The 19,013-nt window shown below is 39.2% G+C and overlaps 1 protein-coding gene across 1 annotated transcript; it reads left to right on the top strand.

The window, feature by feature from the left end:
• Nucleotides 1-1,406: 1,406 nt before the first annotated feature.
• On the top strand, nucleotides 1,407-16,131 carry ireb2 (iron-responsive element binding protein 2). The gene is made up of 22 exons (XM_034879231.1): nucleotides 1,407-1,510; nucleotides 3,644-3,730; nucleotides 4,128-4,293; nucleotides 4,500-4,637; nucleotides 5,011-5,241; nucleotides 5,565-5,634; nucleotides 6,113-6,296; nucleotides 6,435-6,574; nucleotides 6,661-6,832; nucleotides 6,935-7,035; nucleotides 7,262-7,378; nucleotides 7,780-7,939; nucleotides 8,411-8,546; nucleotides 9,100-9,184; nucleotides 9,271-9,427; nucleotides 10,322-10,446; nucleotides 10,539-10,643; nucleotides 10,776-10,918; nucleotides 11,403-11,550; nucleotides 11,757-11,879; nucleotides 13,132-13,317; nucleotides 15,259-16,131. The coding sequence occupies exons 1-22, from the start codon at nucleotides 1,486-1,488 to the stop codon at nucleotides 15,367-15,369; spliced, it is 2,910 nt and encodes a 969-aa protein (XP_034735122.1). The 5' UTR covers nucleotides 1,407-1,485; the 3' UTR covers nucleotides 15,370-16,131.
• The last annotated feature ends 2,882 nt before the right edge of the window (nucleotides 16,132-19,013 follow it).

The following is a 19,013-nucleotide window of genomic DNA, read 5'->3' as shown; positions in this document are numbered from 1 at the left end:
ACAAACCTTTAAAGGTTTAGTGCTGCATTGTGTTGTTAAATGTTATGTTTGGAGACTTAATGTAAAGCAGCAGCATCAGAAGTAGCTAAATACCAAATAATGAATATTTTACTTAATACATATAATGCAGATTGTAACTCTTGTTTTACAAGCTACAAGAACTAAAATGTTTTACCTGACTCCCGTCACTGCTGTCACCTTCTATTTGTCTGAAAACAGCATACCCTTTGTTTTGTCAGCATTTAAAACCAGTTTGAGATGGAACATGTGTGACTGTACAGCGTCACATGCAACTTGCAGATGTTCAAAAACAAGGGCAATAGTTTTTGCACGACGATAAGGATACACATTAGCATGTACCGTATGTAAAGGTAAATCATCAACATTCTGATTTTTTTTCGATTGCTTAAGTACTATTTTTCAACCGCATTTCCCAGGGATCGGTTTTTCAAAACTCTACACCCAGTTAGCTCAACTACAGTTTAGACCCTTTGCAGGATGAAATACTTGCAAAAACTATACACTAAGTTATTAAAAAAACATTTTGTTACAGTCTGTGTATGAAACACACATATTTTATATGACTTAATTCTGTTTAAAATTAATTTAATTTAATGTTTAATTTAATTAAAAATGAAAGTCCCAGTCAGTAGACAAGTACTTCTTAAATTGTCTATGGTACTAACATGTGAATTCATGAAGCCTATGTGTACACAAACTGTGGCAGACGTTTTGAATAATAATCCCATTATTCTGTTTCTATTTAACTGAATATAAAGTTTATAGTGTGAACTAATGTGATCATGCCTTTTGATCATGCCTTTTGTCTTATTGGTACCAATGGACTGACTCCAAATCTAACTTAGGAAATTGTAAATGTTAACAAAAGGAGGCTGTGCTTTATTTTTATGTTAAAAATGTGATATGCAGATGATGTAGGTATTGTTCCTGTTCCCTTTTGTTTGGATTTACTTTTCAATTCTTTTTTCAATATTATCTGTTTTTATCATGTTGTATAGAATTGTGCCGTTTCTAAAGAGAGAGAAAAGAAAAATCCAAAGGTCCACTTAGTAGTTTTTTTTTTTTTTGGCTGTCAACCACCTTTTCCAGTCTTCATTAGGGGAGAGAGTGTGTCCAGTTTTTAAAAGGACCCCCTTTCCTATATAAATGACCACCTTTTCATTTATTTTTAACACTTTTTTTCTATACATGACCACCATGACAACTTGGCAAACTCCATCGGGTGAAGAATTTGAGATGTGGCCAAAAGCTCTAATAAAAGCTAAACAAAATGATATTGAGTTAACTTTTCTTTACTGTTTAAACCATTTGCATAAATACCTGGTTAAAATTGTATCGTTTTTGTTTTACTTTGTCAGTAATTCTTGAATGGGCGTGTCTGTAAATCTCCGCGTTCTGATTGGTCGGTAAGGGGTTGCCAGTGCAGTCGTGAGAACTGGTCGTGTGTTGATTTCAGTAGTCATCATGGCGCTCACTTCCCCAGTCAAAGGTAAAGACGTGTCTTCAGCTAACCTAGCTAACATGGCAAGCCGTCATCAGATAAGCCTTTTACCTTTAAAGACAGGAATCGATTAAAAGACATCTTTCCCCTCTTACATTTTTGCCGTTAGCTTTTAGTTAATATTAAATAAAGTTCCGGCGTCAAACTGTTGTTGGAGCTAACATTAGCTAGCTAGCTTGGTTACGTTAATGTTTGATTTTACAACTAGCTAAGCAAGCTGTTAAATTAGCTAACACCGCAACCTAACGTTAGATGTGTCTTTTCTATGCTAAAAATGGCGTACGGGTACTTTCTAGATAAGCCAAAATTGTATGTTTATATACCTATATCTTTTTTTGTATCTCGTCAAGACGTTCGGCCAGCAGCACGATAAGTAGTTGGTTAGCGTATGTTCTCTACGATAAGGACCCGTGTGAGCTAGCTCTGTAGCCATCTTCCATAACGTTACCTTGCTACAAGGAAATATGCATATATGATTTGATATACGAGGATGTTTACAGTCAGTATTGTCATCACCACTTATACAATTCGCACCGCGTTAGCGCCCATTGCAATGTTATTCCTTTTTATATTTACATTTTACGGATCTGTTGAAAATGGGATTATAGGTCATCGTGCCAATGACATTGTCTGATAAAGCAAACCCAAAGTTGTGTATTAATCATACCGTATGTTTTCCATTTGGCCTGCTTTGCATTTGGTTATGGTTTTTAGTTTTTGCATACTGTACCTTTTATTTAAAACACTAGCTAACTGACAAAAGCATTCCATTGAGTCAGGAAAATCTGTTATGTAGTAGTAAAGTTTGAATCCATTTTGCTTTAAATGTTCAAATAATTCTGCCATATGTCTTTTGCTACTAAATATGCTGCAGCACACTGTTCTTAAATAATTATTAGTCTATGATAAAATCTTTGTTTCAAAACTGGTTCATAGCTGTTAAGTTAAATTCAGCTAAATTACTTAATTTCATCTCGGGCAGCAGTGATAAGGCTCTGCTGGAGTGTTTAGAGGAGGAAATTCTGCAGTTGAAAAAGATAGGAAACCCTGAGTTTGTCACATGGGATTATTATCAGATTTGTAAAACTAAACTAGTTCTGTGATATGTCTGGTTGTGTCTTTTCAAGTTTTACATCTGCATGCCCTTGATGGATTGTAGGGTTGCATGATTGTTCTTGAGGACATTATTCCTTTTGGTATGTATTCAGTTATTACATAGGATTTGGGATACTCAATATATATATACTGCATGCGGTAAGCATTTTACACAATATTTAATTAATGTTTGTGCAAGTCTAGTGTATTCTATGCAGTTTCAAGTGTTGCTTTCAAAGCTAGTAACCCGAGAGACAAAGTTACAGCATGATGTCCTGTTGTGAGACCAGTGAGTATTGCTAAGCCTAGACTCACAATATTACTCTTTTTACAAAAGCTTTAAGGGAGAATCTCATCAACATTAAAAAGCTACAGCCTAAATTCAGTTGCAGTTGTCTTTTGGCTCAAACCAACCACCTTTTGATTCTATACTGTCATGAAGTACCATGAATCTGATACAACATATTTTTGGTTAAGATTGCCACATCCTGCATTAGCTCACTTTTAGCATTAAAGGTCACAAAGGCAAAAATGTAACCAAAAATATTGCAATCATTTCTCTTTTTTCTGCATTTACATTTCACCCTGAAATCCAGCGTCAATTTTTTTTCATTGTTACATTTTCAACAAAGCGTAGTTACGGTGCAGTCTAATTTAACGTCTGGCTGTTCTTTAAACCAGAGGCTCAGCTGTTTCTTACCATTCTCTATTAGCCACAAACCAATAACTACATAAAAAATTAGCCCCCTCGCCAATTTCTTAGAGATGGCATAAGCCTTCTCCTTGTTCAATCTGCCTTGTTTTGAGGAGATCTCCACTGGGTAAGTGTTGTTAGTATGGTAGTGGACCATTTGTTTATACCACTTCATTTTTAAGTCTCATGGATCAAACATGGCCAACCTGCAAGCAGACATGCTGGGGCAGGACAAAAATGATTCGAGGTTATCACATACTATAGTTTCCTAGACTTGTAAAAGCAGGCAGGAATTATTGTTATATTAATAAATGTTTGTTTTCCCTCTGCAGACCACCCATATAGTCATCTAATCGACACACTGAAAGATGGCAGGAGCAAGTTTTTCAATCCTCAGAAATTAAATGACCCAAGATATGGTGAGTTCAGGCCCTTTGACTGAAAGAAACGGCACATATTTACTTTACTCAGATCAGCACGACATAGAAGTAGTACGAGATCGTATAGTAGAAATATATTAGCATATTGTGCTATTGCATTATAAGATTTTGTTAACCACAGTAATGTTGAAGGATAGCAGTGTAAACATTAATGCATGGAAAAGGAAATAGCAGTCATAAATAACAATTGTAAAATACACGTGTAGATGAAGGTAATTGAATTAAACTGTATGGGCCTGCATTAGTTTGCCACTTGATGGTTGTAACACGTTCTTAGTGCACATCCAATGGACAGTGAAGAGTTGATACACAATCAGATTTAATTATTGTTTACTGTGCAAAATTAAACGCTGCATTTTGCTGTTTCTCTCCGTAGACCAGCTGCCTCTGTCCATCCGTGTCTTACTGGAGGCAGCAATTCGTAAATGTGATGGCTTTTATACAAAAGAAGAAGACGTCCAGAACATTCTGGATTGGAAGCAGCAGCAGAACAGAGCTGAAGTGCCGTTCTCTCCAGCGCGAGTCCTTCTCCAAGACTTCACGTGAGTTTCATAAGGATTAGGTTAGAACAGCTGATCCACCAGGAGTTGCCGTATTAGATCTTGTGTCATCATGATCTTTCTTTGTGTTCCACACACGTTGACATAAACAATTTATTAAAATTATAATACTTTGGTTATACAAGAAGATTATTCCTTTAAATTCCTGAAGGAAGGGTAGGTTGAATTATTTTTTCTCCTTTTGACAGTGGTATTCCTGCCATGGTGGACCTGGCAGCCATGAGGGACGCTGTGGCCAAACATGGCGTGGACCCCAGCCTGGTCAACCCTAAATGTCCCACAGACCTCATCGTAGACCACTCATTACAGATTGATTACAGCAAATGGTGTGTTTCCATTTATACTTTCCCTTTTCATATATTTACAATGAACTAAAGTGAGAACATAGAGGTAAAAGATCAAAACATTAGACTTTTGATTAGTGTTTTTTTTTTAAAATTATAATACTAAAAAGCTGAAATAGTAAAAGTTACTTTTTTTTGGGCTGTATTTACGTTTCTTCTTTTCTACATTATAAGACCATGATCACACTTGGTGTCTTTTTTAATATGTAAAACATCTTTTTTAGTAAAAAACCTTTTTTAACTTTTTTAAAAACTAGGTTTGCTCCATAGGCTTATAATGTAAAACACATGCTGGCAGCTTAAAAAAATACGGCAAATGTGCTCATGGCCTAACATTTTTTTCTTTTATCCCTAGTGCCATACAGAATGCCCCAAACCCTGGTGGCGGTGACGGCCTAAACCAGAGCCAGGGTCCTTCCCGTTCCACACCCTCCAGGCGAGGCTCACAGTGTGGGGGCCAGCGGGGCTCCTGTAGTAAAGCTGCCTGCAGTGACTCTCCAGCCACCCCGGGTCGACCTGCAGCTTCTGTCCAGCAGATCGAGAATACGCCCCTCCTTTGCCCTTTCCACCTGCAGCCTGTGTCTGAGTGAGTTTGACTCGGAGCTGTAGATCAATGAAAGCGATATACTCCACATAGCAGTAAAACAGTAGTTTGTTACGTACAGTATTGTTGTTAATACCACTAGATTCAGACAAAATTATAAAATTATGACAAAAGTTTCTTTTAAATTACACTTTTGTGTGTGCTACTTTTACATCTTATATCGCTAGACTATATAGAATTTGATGAATCCGGTTGAAATCACTAGTTTGTTTCAGCCCCTTTAAGCAGGTCAAATTGACATATCACTGATTGAGTGAGTTCCCCTTAGTATGTTTACTGTTGCCTTGTTCTCTTTTTTTCTGCAGAACTGAAACAGCTCTGAAGAGTCAGGAAATGGAACTGATCCGAAACAAAGAGAGACTTCAATTCTTTAAGGTACAGAAAGAACAAATTTTTTTTTTACATCCTACCAGGCAGTCAGAGGGACAGAAATGTCTTGAAGGAAATTGTGTAAATTGTGTCTTCTTTGTTTAACCCATGCAAAAACCACAAGAGAGAAAACCATAAAGCAAGTTATGTGACAGATTCTTTTTTTTTAACTTCCTGGAGTCTCCGCTGGTTGCCTGGCAACTGGTCCTAACCAAGAATTAGTATTAAGCAAAGTTAGCTGGCTGTTGGTCATACTTTCAGACATGAGTAGTATCAATCTTCTAATCTAACACTGCAAGAAAAAGAATACGTGTATTTCCCAGAAGTATTTATTGCTGGCCTCCATCTCAAAAGTAATACTTTACGCACAAAGTATGACACAGTCATGTTTAACAGTGCATCAAGGAGTGTTCACACCTTGAGTGAGACACAAAGTTAAATGTTTTTCTAACTATTGTTCTTGTCCTGTCTGTCAACCAAACAGTGGTGTTCAAAAGCATTTAAGAATGTGAACATGGTTCCTCCGGACATTGGTGCAGTCCACCAGATGAATCTGGAGTATCTGTCCAGAGTGGTCCAGGTCACCGACGGTTTCATCTACCCCGACAGTGTGGTGGGAACCGACTCACACACCACCATGATCAATGGCCTGGGCATCCTGGGCTGGGGTAAAACATAAGTTTTCACCAGACATTGACATAAAAGATAAATAAAAGAATTTCAAACATATTTTTTGGAAACCATGTCAACCGGACAAGTTGATTTAAAAAATAAATAAAAATCTTGTTCATGCTTTCCTCCTACAGGTGTTGGGGGAATTGAGTCAGAAGCCGTGATGCTGGGCCAGCCAGTGTCGCTGACCCTTCCTGAGGTGGTGGGCTGTAAACTGGTGGGCTCCATCAACCCCCTAACCACATCCATTGACATTGTCCTCGGCATCACAAAGGTTGCACAAAGTTGTAGATGGCAGCATTTGCAGGAAAAACCCTTTGCCTCTGTGTGTCTTTCTAATTAGTTTTGTGGCTTTTCCAGCACTTGCGGCAAGCTGGGATCGCTGGAAGGTTTGTAGAGTTTTATGGACCTGGAGTCTCCCAGCTATCAGCTCCTGACCGAACCACCATCGCCAACATGTGCCCAGAGTACAATGCTACTGTCAGCTTCTTCCCTGTCGACCAAGTCACACTCAAGCACTTTAAAAAGACAAGTGAGCCATAACAAACTTTACTGTTTATTAAGAGTTACAATACGAGATTCTGTCATTGTATTTTTTGGTTTGTAGGCTAACGTGTCGTAAATTTTCTCACAGATTTTACAGAGGAAAAACTTGAATTGCTGGAGTCTTACATGAAGGCTGTAAAGCTTTTCCGAATCTATGAAGACCACTCAGAAGATCCCCAGTACTCTGAGGTAATGTGTCAATCTGTGCTGTGAATTCTCTAATTATAAACAGTTGGGTGAGTGTGACTGACAATAGATAGATAAATAGAAATATATACTGTGTATGTATGTACATATTTATAGATGTGTGTGTGTGTGTATATGTATATATGTATATAAATATATATATATATATATATATATATATATATAGATATTATATGAATATGTGTGAAAACCATTCATCTCTGTGCAGGTGATTGAGATCAACCTGAGTTCCATAGTGCCCTATGTGAGCGGACCGAAGAGGCCTCAGGACAGAGTGGCAGTCAGCAACATGAAAGAAGACTTCCAGAGCTGTCTTGATGAGAAGGTAACACACAAAAAATACACAATAAAACACACTTAAATGGCCAATTAGTGTGATGTCCTGTTGGGATTTTAACCCCCATTGTAGCACATCATTCTTATGATCTTGACATTTCCAACCGCACTTAGAGGCACCTTCTTTCACAGAGAAAGAGACAAAGGGGCTTGCCCTTGTGCTGGAGTTTGTTGCAGGAAACAGTCTGTTACGGAAACTCCTGGGTTACATGATTGCCCACAGCAAGGTGACGTCTGCTTGCTTTTTTTTCGGCAGCCACCATGCATCCCGTACTACGCCCATTCAAAATGAATGGGAAGACTTGCTTTTTCCTTGGACATCCAGGGCCTTCCCATGGCTATGTGAAGTGGTATCTGACAAGTTGTTTATTGTCCTTGGTTTACTTGAAGGTTGGCTTCAAAGGCTTCCATATCTCGAAGAAAAAGCAGGACACGCAGATTCCTTTCCTGCACTGTGGTCAGGAGTATCAGCTGTCCCACGGCTCGGTGGTCATCGCTGCCGTTATCAGCTGCACCAACAACTGCAACCCGTCTGTCATGCTGACTGCAGGTAAAGGACTTAGTCTAAAGATGAAACTATGATCAAATTTCCTCCGAAAATATTCCCTAACTTCATCTATATATGAGTCAGTTGGTTTTTAAATTCTCCTGAACATGTAAGATTGAAAAGCTTGTAAGTCTTATCAGGCAATACATATTGTGTTTTTGATGACTTGCATTTTCTTAGTATGTCTGTTCTTTTTTTCTTTCTGTTAATTTGAGTAAATCCTTCAAGCACTAATCTAATTACGGTTGCACTCTTACACCCCATATGTTTTTTTAAAAAAAGGCAAATTTGAGATTAGCTCTGTCTGGTTTTAGGGTATTCACTTGCCCCCAGAGGAATTTGAGCGGAGTCCATTGGTTTGGAGATGGGTTGTGAATGAATCTTCCCCAAAGACCCTCTCTCATTTACAACTGGTGTCAACCATTGTGGCTACTTGCAAGCAAATCTGCATTAAACTGTTTTTGTGATTGACAGGTCTACTGGCCAAAAAGGCTGTGGAGGCGGGGCTTGTTGTCAAGCCTTATATACGGACCAGCCTGGCTCCTGGAAGTGGCATGGTCACTCACTACCTCAATACCAGTGGAGTCCTGCCTTACTTTAGCCAGCTGGGGTTAGCTACACACAAATACACACAAATGCCCCTTTAACACCTAGAGGAACCTAAACTGTACTAAATTTTACCATAGTTCTAAATTTGGGTTCTCATCAGACCTTTGCTGCTCCTCATCTCTCTTCTCTCTAGATATTATTACTCTTCAATGGGTCATATATTAACAAGCTAACATTAGTTTTGCTAATTAGCCACACAACAGTTACACCTGGAAGTTAATGGGTGTAAATATTTAACATCAAACTAAATATCTCTACAGCTGTTGCTGCAAGCTCCTAAATATCAAAAATACTGGTTCTTCGAAAATAAATTTTGAGTTTTTTAATGTAAGACAGTTCCTTGGTTAAGTAATGATGTGTACTGTGCTATAAATGTAGACCTTTTTTTTTCAGTGCCAGCAAACAAGTACTAACCTATTTAACAGCAGTGGGGGCTAAAAAAAGTAAAACATAGTTAAACATGGGTTAATTATGCTGTTTCATAATTAGAGTTTGTCTTAAAAAGTGGTGTTACCAAAGAGAATTCTGAATGATTAAATTCCTTCACACCACAGATTTGAGGTGATTGGTTACGGCTGTGCCACCTGTGTAGGGAACACGGCTCCGTTACCAGAAGCTGTCGTGGATGCAATCAAACAGGTAAGATCTCCACAATGCTAAATTGAGCCATTTCTGTAGATTTACGTCTCACAATAATCCAATCTTGATGGCCTGCTGTGTTTCAGGGAGACCTGGTGGCCTGTGGAGTGTTATCTGGCAACAGGCACTTTGAAGGGCGCCTGTGTGACTGCGTCCGTGCCAACTACCTGGCCTCCCCTCCCCTGGTAGTGGCTTATGCTCTTGCGGGTACTGTGGGAATCGACTTTGAGAAAGAGCCTCTGGGTAAGCAAGGCACATTTTAGGAGCTCTCTTAAGCTGCTCCACTAAAACCTGATGTTTATTCGGGGATTTTAGGAATTATGGGTGATTACGGAGAGTGAACATTTAATGATTCGGTGTCTTGGGCAGACTTGCATAAGCCCTAGCTAAAATGACAAATCAGCAGTGTGGGTAGTTTAAATAGATAGTTCTGATATTTATTATGATGTTCTGATATTATTCATCCAAAGTCAGTATATTAACTACAGTAGAAGGTGGTCGGGAACTATTTTGGAGAAGCAGTAGTACTGGCACAGAAGAAAAGCAATGTACTGCTGTGGATGCGGAGGGCAGCAGCAAAATGTATTTTAGCCACCTTAAAAAAAGTCCTAACTTTAAAAAAAAAAAAGGAAGAAAAAAAAGATATTGGTTTAGGTGTAAGCTATATTTGGCAAGCCCTTACCAACACAGAACCAAAGCTGTTATATACATCAATGCTCTTTTCAAAGCCACCAGACAAAAAAACGTCATTTTACCTTGCAGATGCAGAACAGGGGAGTTGCTGCCTTGTTCGGTTAGTTAGTTAGTTAATGTTATTTTGTGACTTTGGTGTCTTAAAGGGTTAGGAATTCACTTCATACAACCTCACTGCAAAATTTTGGAACTATTCCTTTAAGGTGATAACCACTGTTATCTGGTAGTGATAACAGTGCATTTAACACAAGCTAAAACAAAAAGCAGCATTCATTAAAGGCTGAAGCAGTATAGTTTTCTTATTTTTAGTTTATTATATTAATCACTTCAAATGTCTGCTTCTTAAAGAGTTTTCATCAAGCAGATGTTGACAGGAAGAGCTGTGTTTTAATCTTTGATACTCTTTTTATGGTGCTAACATTGAGTGTCCTGTTGTTGGTGCAGGTTTGACTTCAGAGGGAAAGGAGGTGTACCTCTGTGATATCTGGCCAACCAGGGAGGAGGTCCAACAGACTGAGGAGGACACAGTCATCTCCTCCATTTTTAAGGATCTCAGGGTTAGAATGGAGGTCTGGAAACAATCTTTCTTTACCTCTTTTAATTCCGTTTCCCTTTATTTCTGTTTCCCTTAACTCAAGTGAGTTTTTGATTGTGTCTCCAGAAAGGGAACACGCTTTGGAACAACATTGAATGTCCCGATTCTGTGGTTTTCCCCTGGGATCCCAAGTCCACATATATCCGTTCGCCGTCTTTCTTCAGCAAGTTGGTAAGTCCTCAGACCTTTGTGGTAATTATTATTTGGCCGTGTCTCCTGATTTCACACGTAAGTGCCAAACTAAAAACAGCAGAAGTTTAGACAGTAAGTGCCTCCTCTGCCTCTGCTTGTCTTTTGTCTCAGAGTATAGAGGTGCCGCCTCCTCAGTCGATAGAGAGCGCTCACGTCTTACTGTTCCTCGGCAACAAAGTGACAACTGACCACATCTCGCCAGCGGGAAGCATAGCCAGGGTCAGCGCCGCTGCCAAGTACCTGCTGAGCAAACGGTCAGTTTCCTATTAGACATGTTGGTGAGAGTCACAATGAAATATGAACAGTTCAGACTGGAGAACACTAGATTCTGGATGCACATTATTTTCAGATAACTGCATGTCCTCCTCACTGTCCTAGATTACGCAAATCTACTTATTTTGGCTCCCAGAATACAGCTTGTCCTTGTTGGAATAGTTTATTATTTATAAAAACATTTACGGCAAGGTCAGATAAGATAATGGTAATCCAAAATTTGTCAGAGAATATGAATAGCTGGTTAATATTGTCAAATAAAACTGCCAATTATTGGTGGAGATTAATGTTTCTGTGGCAAAAACAAAACAATAACTCAATAAAATGTATTTATTTTTTCTAAACCAAAATGTAGTGCAATTTAGGTGTGTGTGTGTGTGATCAAATAAGCATTTAAGACACCGTTTCTTTAGTTTATCACTGTACAAATGCAAATGTATTAACATCTTTGAATTATCCCCCTAGCCTGACACCGCGGGAGTTTAACTCGTATGGCGCTCGCAGAGGGAACGACGCAGTGATGACCAGAGGCACGTTCGCCAGCATCAAGCTCCAAAATCGATTCATCGGAAAACCAGGCCCTAAGACTTTGCACATTCCTTCAGGCCAGACAGTGAGTGTGACCTGAACCCAGAGGGGGATAGTTTTCGTTCAGTTGTTTACGTATCGGGTATAACAAACACCAATCCTTATTCGAGACCTTTGAGTTGTTGCATCGTGGTTGTCTGCCTTTGTCAGTTGCCAGACTAGCTGGTTTTGTTCTTTCAATGTCAGACCTGCTGCTAAAAACAGGTCCTCCTTTTATCCGTCTTTGATCAGATGGATGTCTTTGAGGCAGCAGATCGCTACCAGAGAGACGGCATTCCCCTCATCATCCTGGCAGGCAAGGACTACGGCTCTGGAAACTCAAGGGATTGGGTAGCCAAAGGACCATACCTGCTGGTAAACTGCAACACACACAGACACACACACACACACACACACACACACCACACGCACACCACACGCAATACTTTTTGGCGCTGACACACTAACACGATAATCGTCCGTCTGACAGTCTTGCAAGGTCAGTGACTCGAGACTGTTTGCTGTGTTCCGTGCCGTCATCAATGGGAGGAGCTGTCGGCCTTTATATGGGCAGATTTGACATGTTGAATTTGAAGGCGGGCAGTCAAACTCAATGACCAATCTGATTGGTTGAGTGCTAACCTGGAAATGACCAGCGAGATGAGCGTGACAAACGCCTCTCAAAATCTGACAAATCTTTTAAATTGACCTTTGTCGATCTGAAATGAAGACAGATTTATCAGCTGCATGGCCTGTTTCTCGCTTAAAATGTTTTCAGAAACACGTTTTGGTGAACTATTTTTGTAAAATATGAGATCATTTTCCAAAGGAGCAGCCATGGCGGTCTGACTTTGAAATTCTGGAGAAGCCAGACCCATGAGACGTTCATCCAATCAGCTGCCGGTTTGAATTTTTTGGGGCGACTATACTGTTAGCGCTGCATGAAGTTATGGAGACGCACGCACAGAATGTACGCCAAAATTGTCGTCGCCTTGGCGTGTTCCGAGGCAGTTTTTTGACTAACTCGGGGAGACTGGTCAGTCTGATTGCCTTTTCTGCCAAAAGTCAGCCGTTTGGTTGGTGCATCAGAGCCTTCACACTGACCAGGCGACATGAGAGGCAAAGAGTTGTCACTCTCTTGTCCATTGATTTAACTTGGTACATTTACATTACAGTAGTTACCTTCCACAGAAAGGTGGTTATGTGGATATGACATATGCTTTTGGTGTGGGAGATCCGCGTTCGATTCCCTATGACACATCAACCAATGTGTCCCTGAACAAGACACTTAACCCCTAGTTGCACCAGAGGTGTGCAACCTCTTATATACAGCAATTGTAAGTTGTTTTGGATAAAAGAATCAGCTAAATGACATGTAATGTAATGTATCAAATTCCCAAATTAAATTTTTTTTTTTTTTACAATACATTATTATTATAGTAATTCTAGTCATGTTAGTACATGGGACTGGGCCTAAGGTTACTTTCTTTTTCCTCATAATGCATCCAGCTCAAATCATTGCTGTATGGCAATTTAAATGTGGAAGTGCAATACAGCTCAGAGGAACTTATTCTCAATTACTTTCTGTCTTCTTTTTGCCGCATAACTGCTTTGTTGCGGTGGACAGGGGGTACGCGCAGTCATCGCAGAGAGCTTTGAGAAGTTCCACAAGAAACAGTTGGTGGGAATGGGCATCTTACCGCTGCAGTTTCTGCCCGGTGAGAACGCAGACTCGCTGGAACTCAGCGGGAAGGAGCGCTTCACCATCACCCTGCCAGACTGCCTGAGTCCCAGGCAGCAGCTCACTGTTCAGGTAGGCAACCGGCGGTTGGCCTGAGCGCCGATAACTGTCACACACACAAACTTGTCTGTATTGTTTGTTAGTTAATATCTGCACCCAGAACTGCAATGTCAATACTAAGTGAGTTCTGAGTGCAATTTTCAAAATGAAGAAAATATATATAATTTTTTACGTTGACAGTATTTGTATAATAGCAGTCCATCACTAACCTCATAAATCATATTTTTGGGTAGAAGTTATATTTTTAAATGGCATATAATTTACTAATATCTGTTATAGAATCATAGAAAACCAACATACCCAACAGTCATGACATGCATGTTGCTCATTTCGTGTAATTGAATCTAATTGAAAGGGGCATGTTCAAAATAATAGCGTTGTGTTCAATTAGTGAGGTGATTAATTCTGTAAAGAAGCCTGTCCCCAGAACACACTGTAAAAGAAACACAGTCTCTGTAGACAGCCCAGGCTCTACAAACAGCTACAAAAACAAACTGTGCTCACCTGCACCACGAAGCACACACAGTGTTCCAGCCAATAACTGACAAGAAGGATTTGGGGGTACTTTCCAGTGCGCGGAAGCACAGAAGAGAGAGGGCGAGCTCAGGAGGGATGGGCAAGCTATTCTCGTCTTGTTTGAAAATACTTTGACAACAAGAAGTAACGTCACCCAACATCGTTTAGAGCACGTTTTAAGGAAGGAAGGAAGCAAATGTTGTGCATGCTGGTTATAGTGCATTTCACACTGAAATACTGGGGCGTTCCAGACATTGCTCTGAGGAACAGCGGACTTTGATTAAAAAGTTGATTTGAGAGGGGAAAGCATAAAAAGAAGTGCAGTAGTAAAAAGTGCAAAGTATAGGCTGCCCAGACAGAATTATTTAAATTGATACGACGTGGGAAAAAAAACGGTCAACGACCATTTGAATGGTTCGAAAAACAGCCAAAATGGCAAAGGCTCAACCAATGATCAGCTCCAGGAAAATCAGAGAAGACTTAAAAGTTACCTGTGAGTACTGTTACAATCAAAAGCAGGCTATGTATCAGCTAGAAGCCCCCGCAAAGTCCCATTGCTGAAAAAAAAGGACGCATTGAGTGGCCAAAGGAGAAATGGCGCAAAATTCCCTGGGTTGATGAGAGCAAAATTGTTCTTTTTGGGTCTAGGGGGCGCAGACAGTTTGCTCGACGACCCATGCACTGAATTCAAGCCACAGTTTACTGTGAAAATCATGTTATGGGGATGTTTCTCATACTGTGGTGTTGGGCCTATTTATTGCATGCCAGGGATCATGGATCATTTTCAATACATCAAAAATACTTGAAGAGGTCCTGTTTTCTTATGCTGAAGAGGAAACACCTTTGAAATGGGTCTTTTAACAAGACAATGACCCAAAACACACCACTAAGCAAGCAAAGTCTTAGTTCCAGAAGAACAAGATGTTATGGAGCGGCCAGCCCAATACCCGGATCTCAATCCTATAGAACACTTGAGGGGTGACAGCCTAAATGCTGTTTCTGGGGCAAAACCCTGCAATGCAGAGGAATTGTGGGATGTAGTTCAATGGTCCTGGGCTGGAATACCTGTTCCTAGGTGCCAGAATCTGGTCAACTCCATGCAACACAGATGTAAAGCAGTTCTCAGAAATAATGGTTATGCAACTAAATATTAGTGCAATAAAGCAAACCCTTGAGACGTTTTTAGGTTATACAATAAATGTTTGAGTTTGTAAAGAAATGAACAGCCTAATATTCCTTTTTTCACTTTCTGTAAAGGTAGAACACAAACTTGATACATTTTGGTCTGGAATTGAATGTGCAGTGTTCCAAAGGCCTTGATATTATGGAATTAAAAGTTATTCTAAGGATTTTGAACAGTATTCACTTTTTTATACACACTGCTGTTATTCTGAACACAACTGTAAGTGAATGAGTTGTTTCTGTGTTCTCTTGCAGATTAGCCAAGGAAAGTCCTTCTCCGTCACTGCACTGTGTGACACTGAGACGGATGTTATCTTTTTCCGGCACGGAGGTCTCCTTAGATACGTTGCTCGGACTTTGCTCTGAAACAGACTGCACCCCGGTCCCCGAGCCCTACTGATCGTGCCAGATTCTCCAGTTTGTCAGCACGGATGAAAAAAACAGCTAATTGGAGCAACATAAAGACTGATGAGTTGTCTGTTTGAGCTGGATGAAAGTCTCCAGACTTTTGGTTTGATTTTCAGTTTTCAGACGTTTACCAGAAATCTTCTCCATCATTACACGTGACTGTCTCTTCACTTACTACAGAAGTGTTTTCTCTCACAAGACAGTAAAATGCCAGGAAGACGTGATGACTTTCACTCAAAAAGAAGATTGTACCCTAGACAACATTTAAACATCAGGATTTGTTTGATTATGGTGGAGACTTCCTGAGGAGACATTTCTTTCAGCATTTTGTTGACCCAAGAAGAAATGAATCATGTCTGCTTCTGTTGTTTAGCAAAATAAATACATAAAACGATCCTACCTAGAAAGGTTTACATGGTGCTAGGTACTACAGCATGAATACATTGTTTTTAGGATGCAGTCTAGCCTGTTTTTATCAATCGGCCTGTTTCATTTTGCAGAATTGATGTTATTTGCCCAAATTTTATATTGGGGCCAAACAATATTATGTAAATTAAAGTTCTGTTGAAATTGCTTAAGTCAAATTTCTTTTCCCTTTAGCAGCTGCCTCCTGATACTCAATAGGTAATTGTGAAAAATGTGAAATCTGTATTTTTTGTTGTATCACTACTCCTTCAACTGACAGTTTTTGCATAATATTAAAGGTAAATTATACAAGTTTGTCAGTCTAAATAATTTACATTTTTAAGTTTTATTGAAAACAATAGATTTTTAATTTTGCGATCACATGCCTGGGTCTTTAGTTATGCATCTCCAGTCTCGAGTTGAATCTCTTCTGCAGCGTCAGGCCGACTGCCTGCAGTGTTCAGCATTATTAGCATGAATATTTATTTAAAGGGGATATCTGCAGATTTTACACACTATAGTGGATTGGCAGGTCTTAGGGAGTACTACAGCATATTTGGAAAAAATGTGTATAAATCCTTAGTGTCTCTAGTGAAACTGTGGAATCTGATGAATTGCCTCAAGTGATGTCACTTAAGTCAACATGTTTGGGTCTGGGCGGGACCTCTAGCTCACCCAGTAGAACGTGCGCCCCACATAGGCTGAGTCCTTTGCAGCGGCCCGGGTCTGAAGCCGACCTGCGGCCCTTTGTTGCATGGTATCCCCCATCTCTGTCCTCCCTCTCCTGTCCATCACTATCACTATCAAATAAAGGAAATAAACACATTGGTTGGGGCTGAGGACTACATGTTTGAAAAGGTTTAAATTTGTATGTGTGATATTAGAAAGAAGTACACTAACCAGAGTTCTGTAGCCTCTCCTCATCTCTGCTTGAGGTTAGTGGGTCAAGGCTACAGTTGCCACTAGTAGCGCAACACCCAAATCTTCTGTGTGAGCTGCATTCTGGGTAATGTTCGTGCCAGGTTTTAACAAGTAAGAAGAATGTGTGGAACTGTTTTCCAAAATGACTGGCTCTTTACATAGTCTCACTTCAGCAGGTAGACCAAGGTTGTTGTTTTTTTGTCATGATTTGGTGCAATGTGAAGATACAAGATGCATGGAAGTGAAATCATAGCTCTTCATATCTTTGATTCTTCTCATGCTATCGGTTCACTTTTCCAATGTCACTTTCACCCCTGTCAGATTTATTAAATATGACTAAAGCTATGCAGGTATCATAACATATATTTTAGTGAGGAAAAACTGCTATTTAATGTTCTATCATATGACAGCTTATATTGCAGTTTGAACTGTCTTATGAGTGCATGGACACCAGCCAGGCCTATAATACTGTATTATTTATTCACATTTTATCATAAATTACATTTCAGGTACTGGACTTGAGATTCAGGCTGAAATAATTATTTTAGTGTCAGCTCTGTTTGATGTAATTGGTGTGTCTGTTGACGAGAAATAGTATGATGGTAGATGATGGCACTTTCTGAACTCATCGCTTCACTATGTCATGTCACGTTATCTAGAACATAGATTTGAGCCTTTATGCATTCATAATTTTTTTGGAGAGCATGATATAACAATGAAGTTATTGTATGAATAGCTACACTATTCTGTAATCTGTTGAAAGTATGAACTGCCTGAAACTGTTGCATAACTGTGTATTTGTTTTTGTCACTTTAAGAGTGAACATAGATGGTGTGTGGCCGACTGCCAAAACCTCAGTTCCTCAGTCAGCCTGTTTTCACTGTTTGCCTTTCTAGTTTGAGGTTGTTTGAATTAGTCAGTGATATCTGAATGCAGCACAGTGTGAAAGCCCTCTCTGTAGTGTCATCAGCAGAAAACTGGTCCGCCGCGGCATCCCATTGTGTCAATTTAGGGAAGCAAAAGTGTGCAAACCAAGTGTATCGCCGCACATGTGAACATGTTTCTGGAACCGAGTGACTCTGCCGACGCGACGGCTGCATTCTACTTTACAATGACTCATGCACAAGTTGAAGGAGCTGATGGGCTAAAATTTCACTGGAATTGTACTAGTGGGATTTCATGTGACAAATAAAAAATGTTTGAATTGTGTGATTGAGGTCTGTGAGTCTGAATCATATTCAAAAAAAGTTTTTAAAACATGGTAAGACAATGCTAGTACTGTGGATGTCTGTGAGGTGTCAGAGCACTCTGTTAAAGGATAATTTCACTGTTTAAAAGGTAAACTAATCATGGGGAGTACTGTACTACTCAGTCTTAGAACTGGAGCTTTGTTACGTGTTTTTAGTACCTATACTAACTACTTAATGTCTGAATTTCTATGAATTCTTGAGATGAATGACCAACCTTTGTTACGTTTTTTTCATAAATTGCAAAACCAGTCTATGTTGTCTGTCTCCAGTGGAAGATGAGTAAAAGAAATTAAAATCTTGGAATTATAGTCCAAAAGATCCCGGCCATAACCCGACAGATACTGGATTCATACATCATACAATATGCATTGATGTGAGCTTTGTTTTTAAATTTGGTTAATGAAGAATTCAGCCAGTGTATTCTGTACTGAACAGCTGGAAAATAAAGGTGCCTCTGGTGGACAATGTGTGTACTGCCAACATTTAAAAAATTAACCTAGATACATATTTGGCATGTTTTACTACAGTTTCTTATCCTTTACCATAGCAACATACCTGCTAATTTGAGCTCAAATATCACTAGTTGAAAGGCTGAGCTGTACTTTGACAACATTGAAATTGTTATAACTTTTATCACATACTATAGAATTACTTTTTAATTACATTTTTATGACTTGGTATGACTTTTTTATGACTTTTTTTCCTAACAGACTATATTGTGCCTTTTTTTTTAAATACTATACTATGCTTTTTTATGACTTTTTATGACATTTCATGACTTACTATGCTATTACATTTTTATGACTTTTTATTAAATACTTTGCCTGACTTTTTATCACATAATATAATAACCTTTTTATGACTTTCTATACTACGACTTTTATGACATTTTATAACATGCTATAGTATGACTTTTTTATTACTTTTGATCACATACTATATTATGACATTTTCATAACTTCTTCATAACATACTATACTATGACTTTTTACGTTTTACGAAATACTAAACTATGACGTTATGCAA

The sequence above is a fragment of the Etheostoma cragini genome, chromosome 8, assembly GCF_013103735.1.
Source record: "Etheostoma cragini isolate CJK2018 chromosome 8, CSU_Ecrag_1.0, whole genome shotgun sequence".
Taxonomy (NCBI): domain Eukaryota; kingdom Metazoa; phylum Chordata; class Actinopteri; order Perciformes; family Percidae; genus Etheostoma; species Etheostoma cragini.
Note: the sequence above shows the minus strand (reverse complement) of the source record. Positions and strands in the feature narration are given on the sequence as shown.

Bases quoted from the DNA above. Each gene is read 5' to 3' on its own strand.
- ireb2 (XM_034879231.1), top strand. From the start codon at position 1,486: ATGGCGCTCACTTCCCCAGTCAAAG. The intron at 9,428-10,321 runs GTAAGCAAGGCA...TTGTTGGTGCAG, and splicing joins CTTTGAGAAAGAGCCTCTGG to GTTTGACTTCAGAGGGAAAG. The intron at 11,551-11,756 runs GTGAGTGTGACC...GTCTTTGATCAG, and splicing joins ACATTCCTTCAGGCCAGACA to ATGGATGTCTTTGAGGCAGC.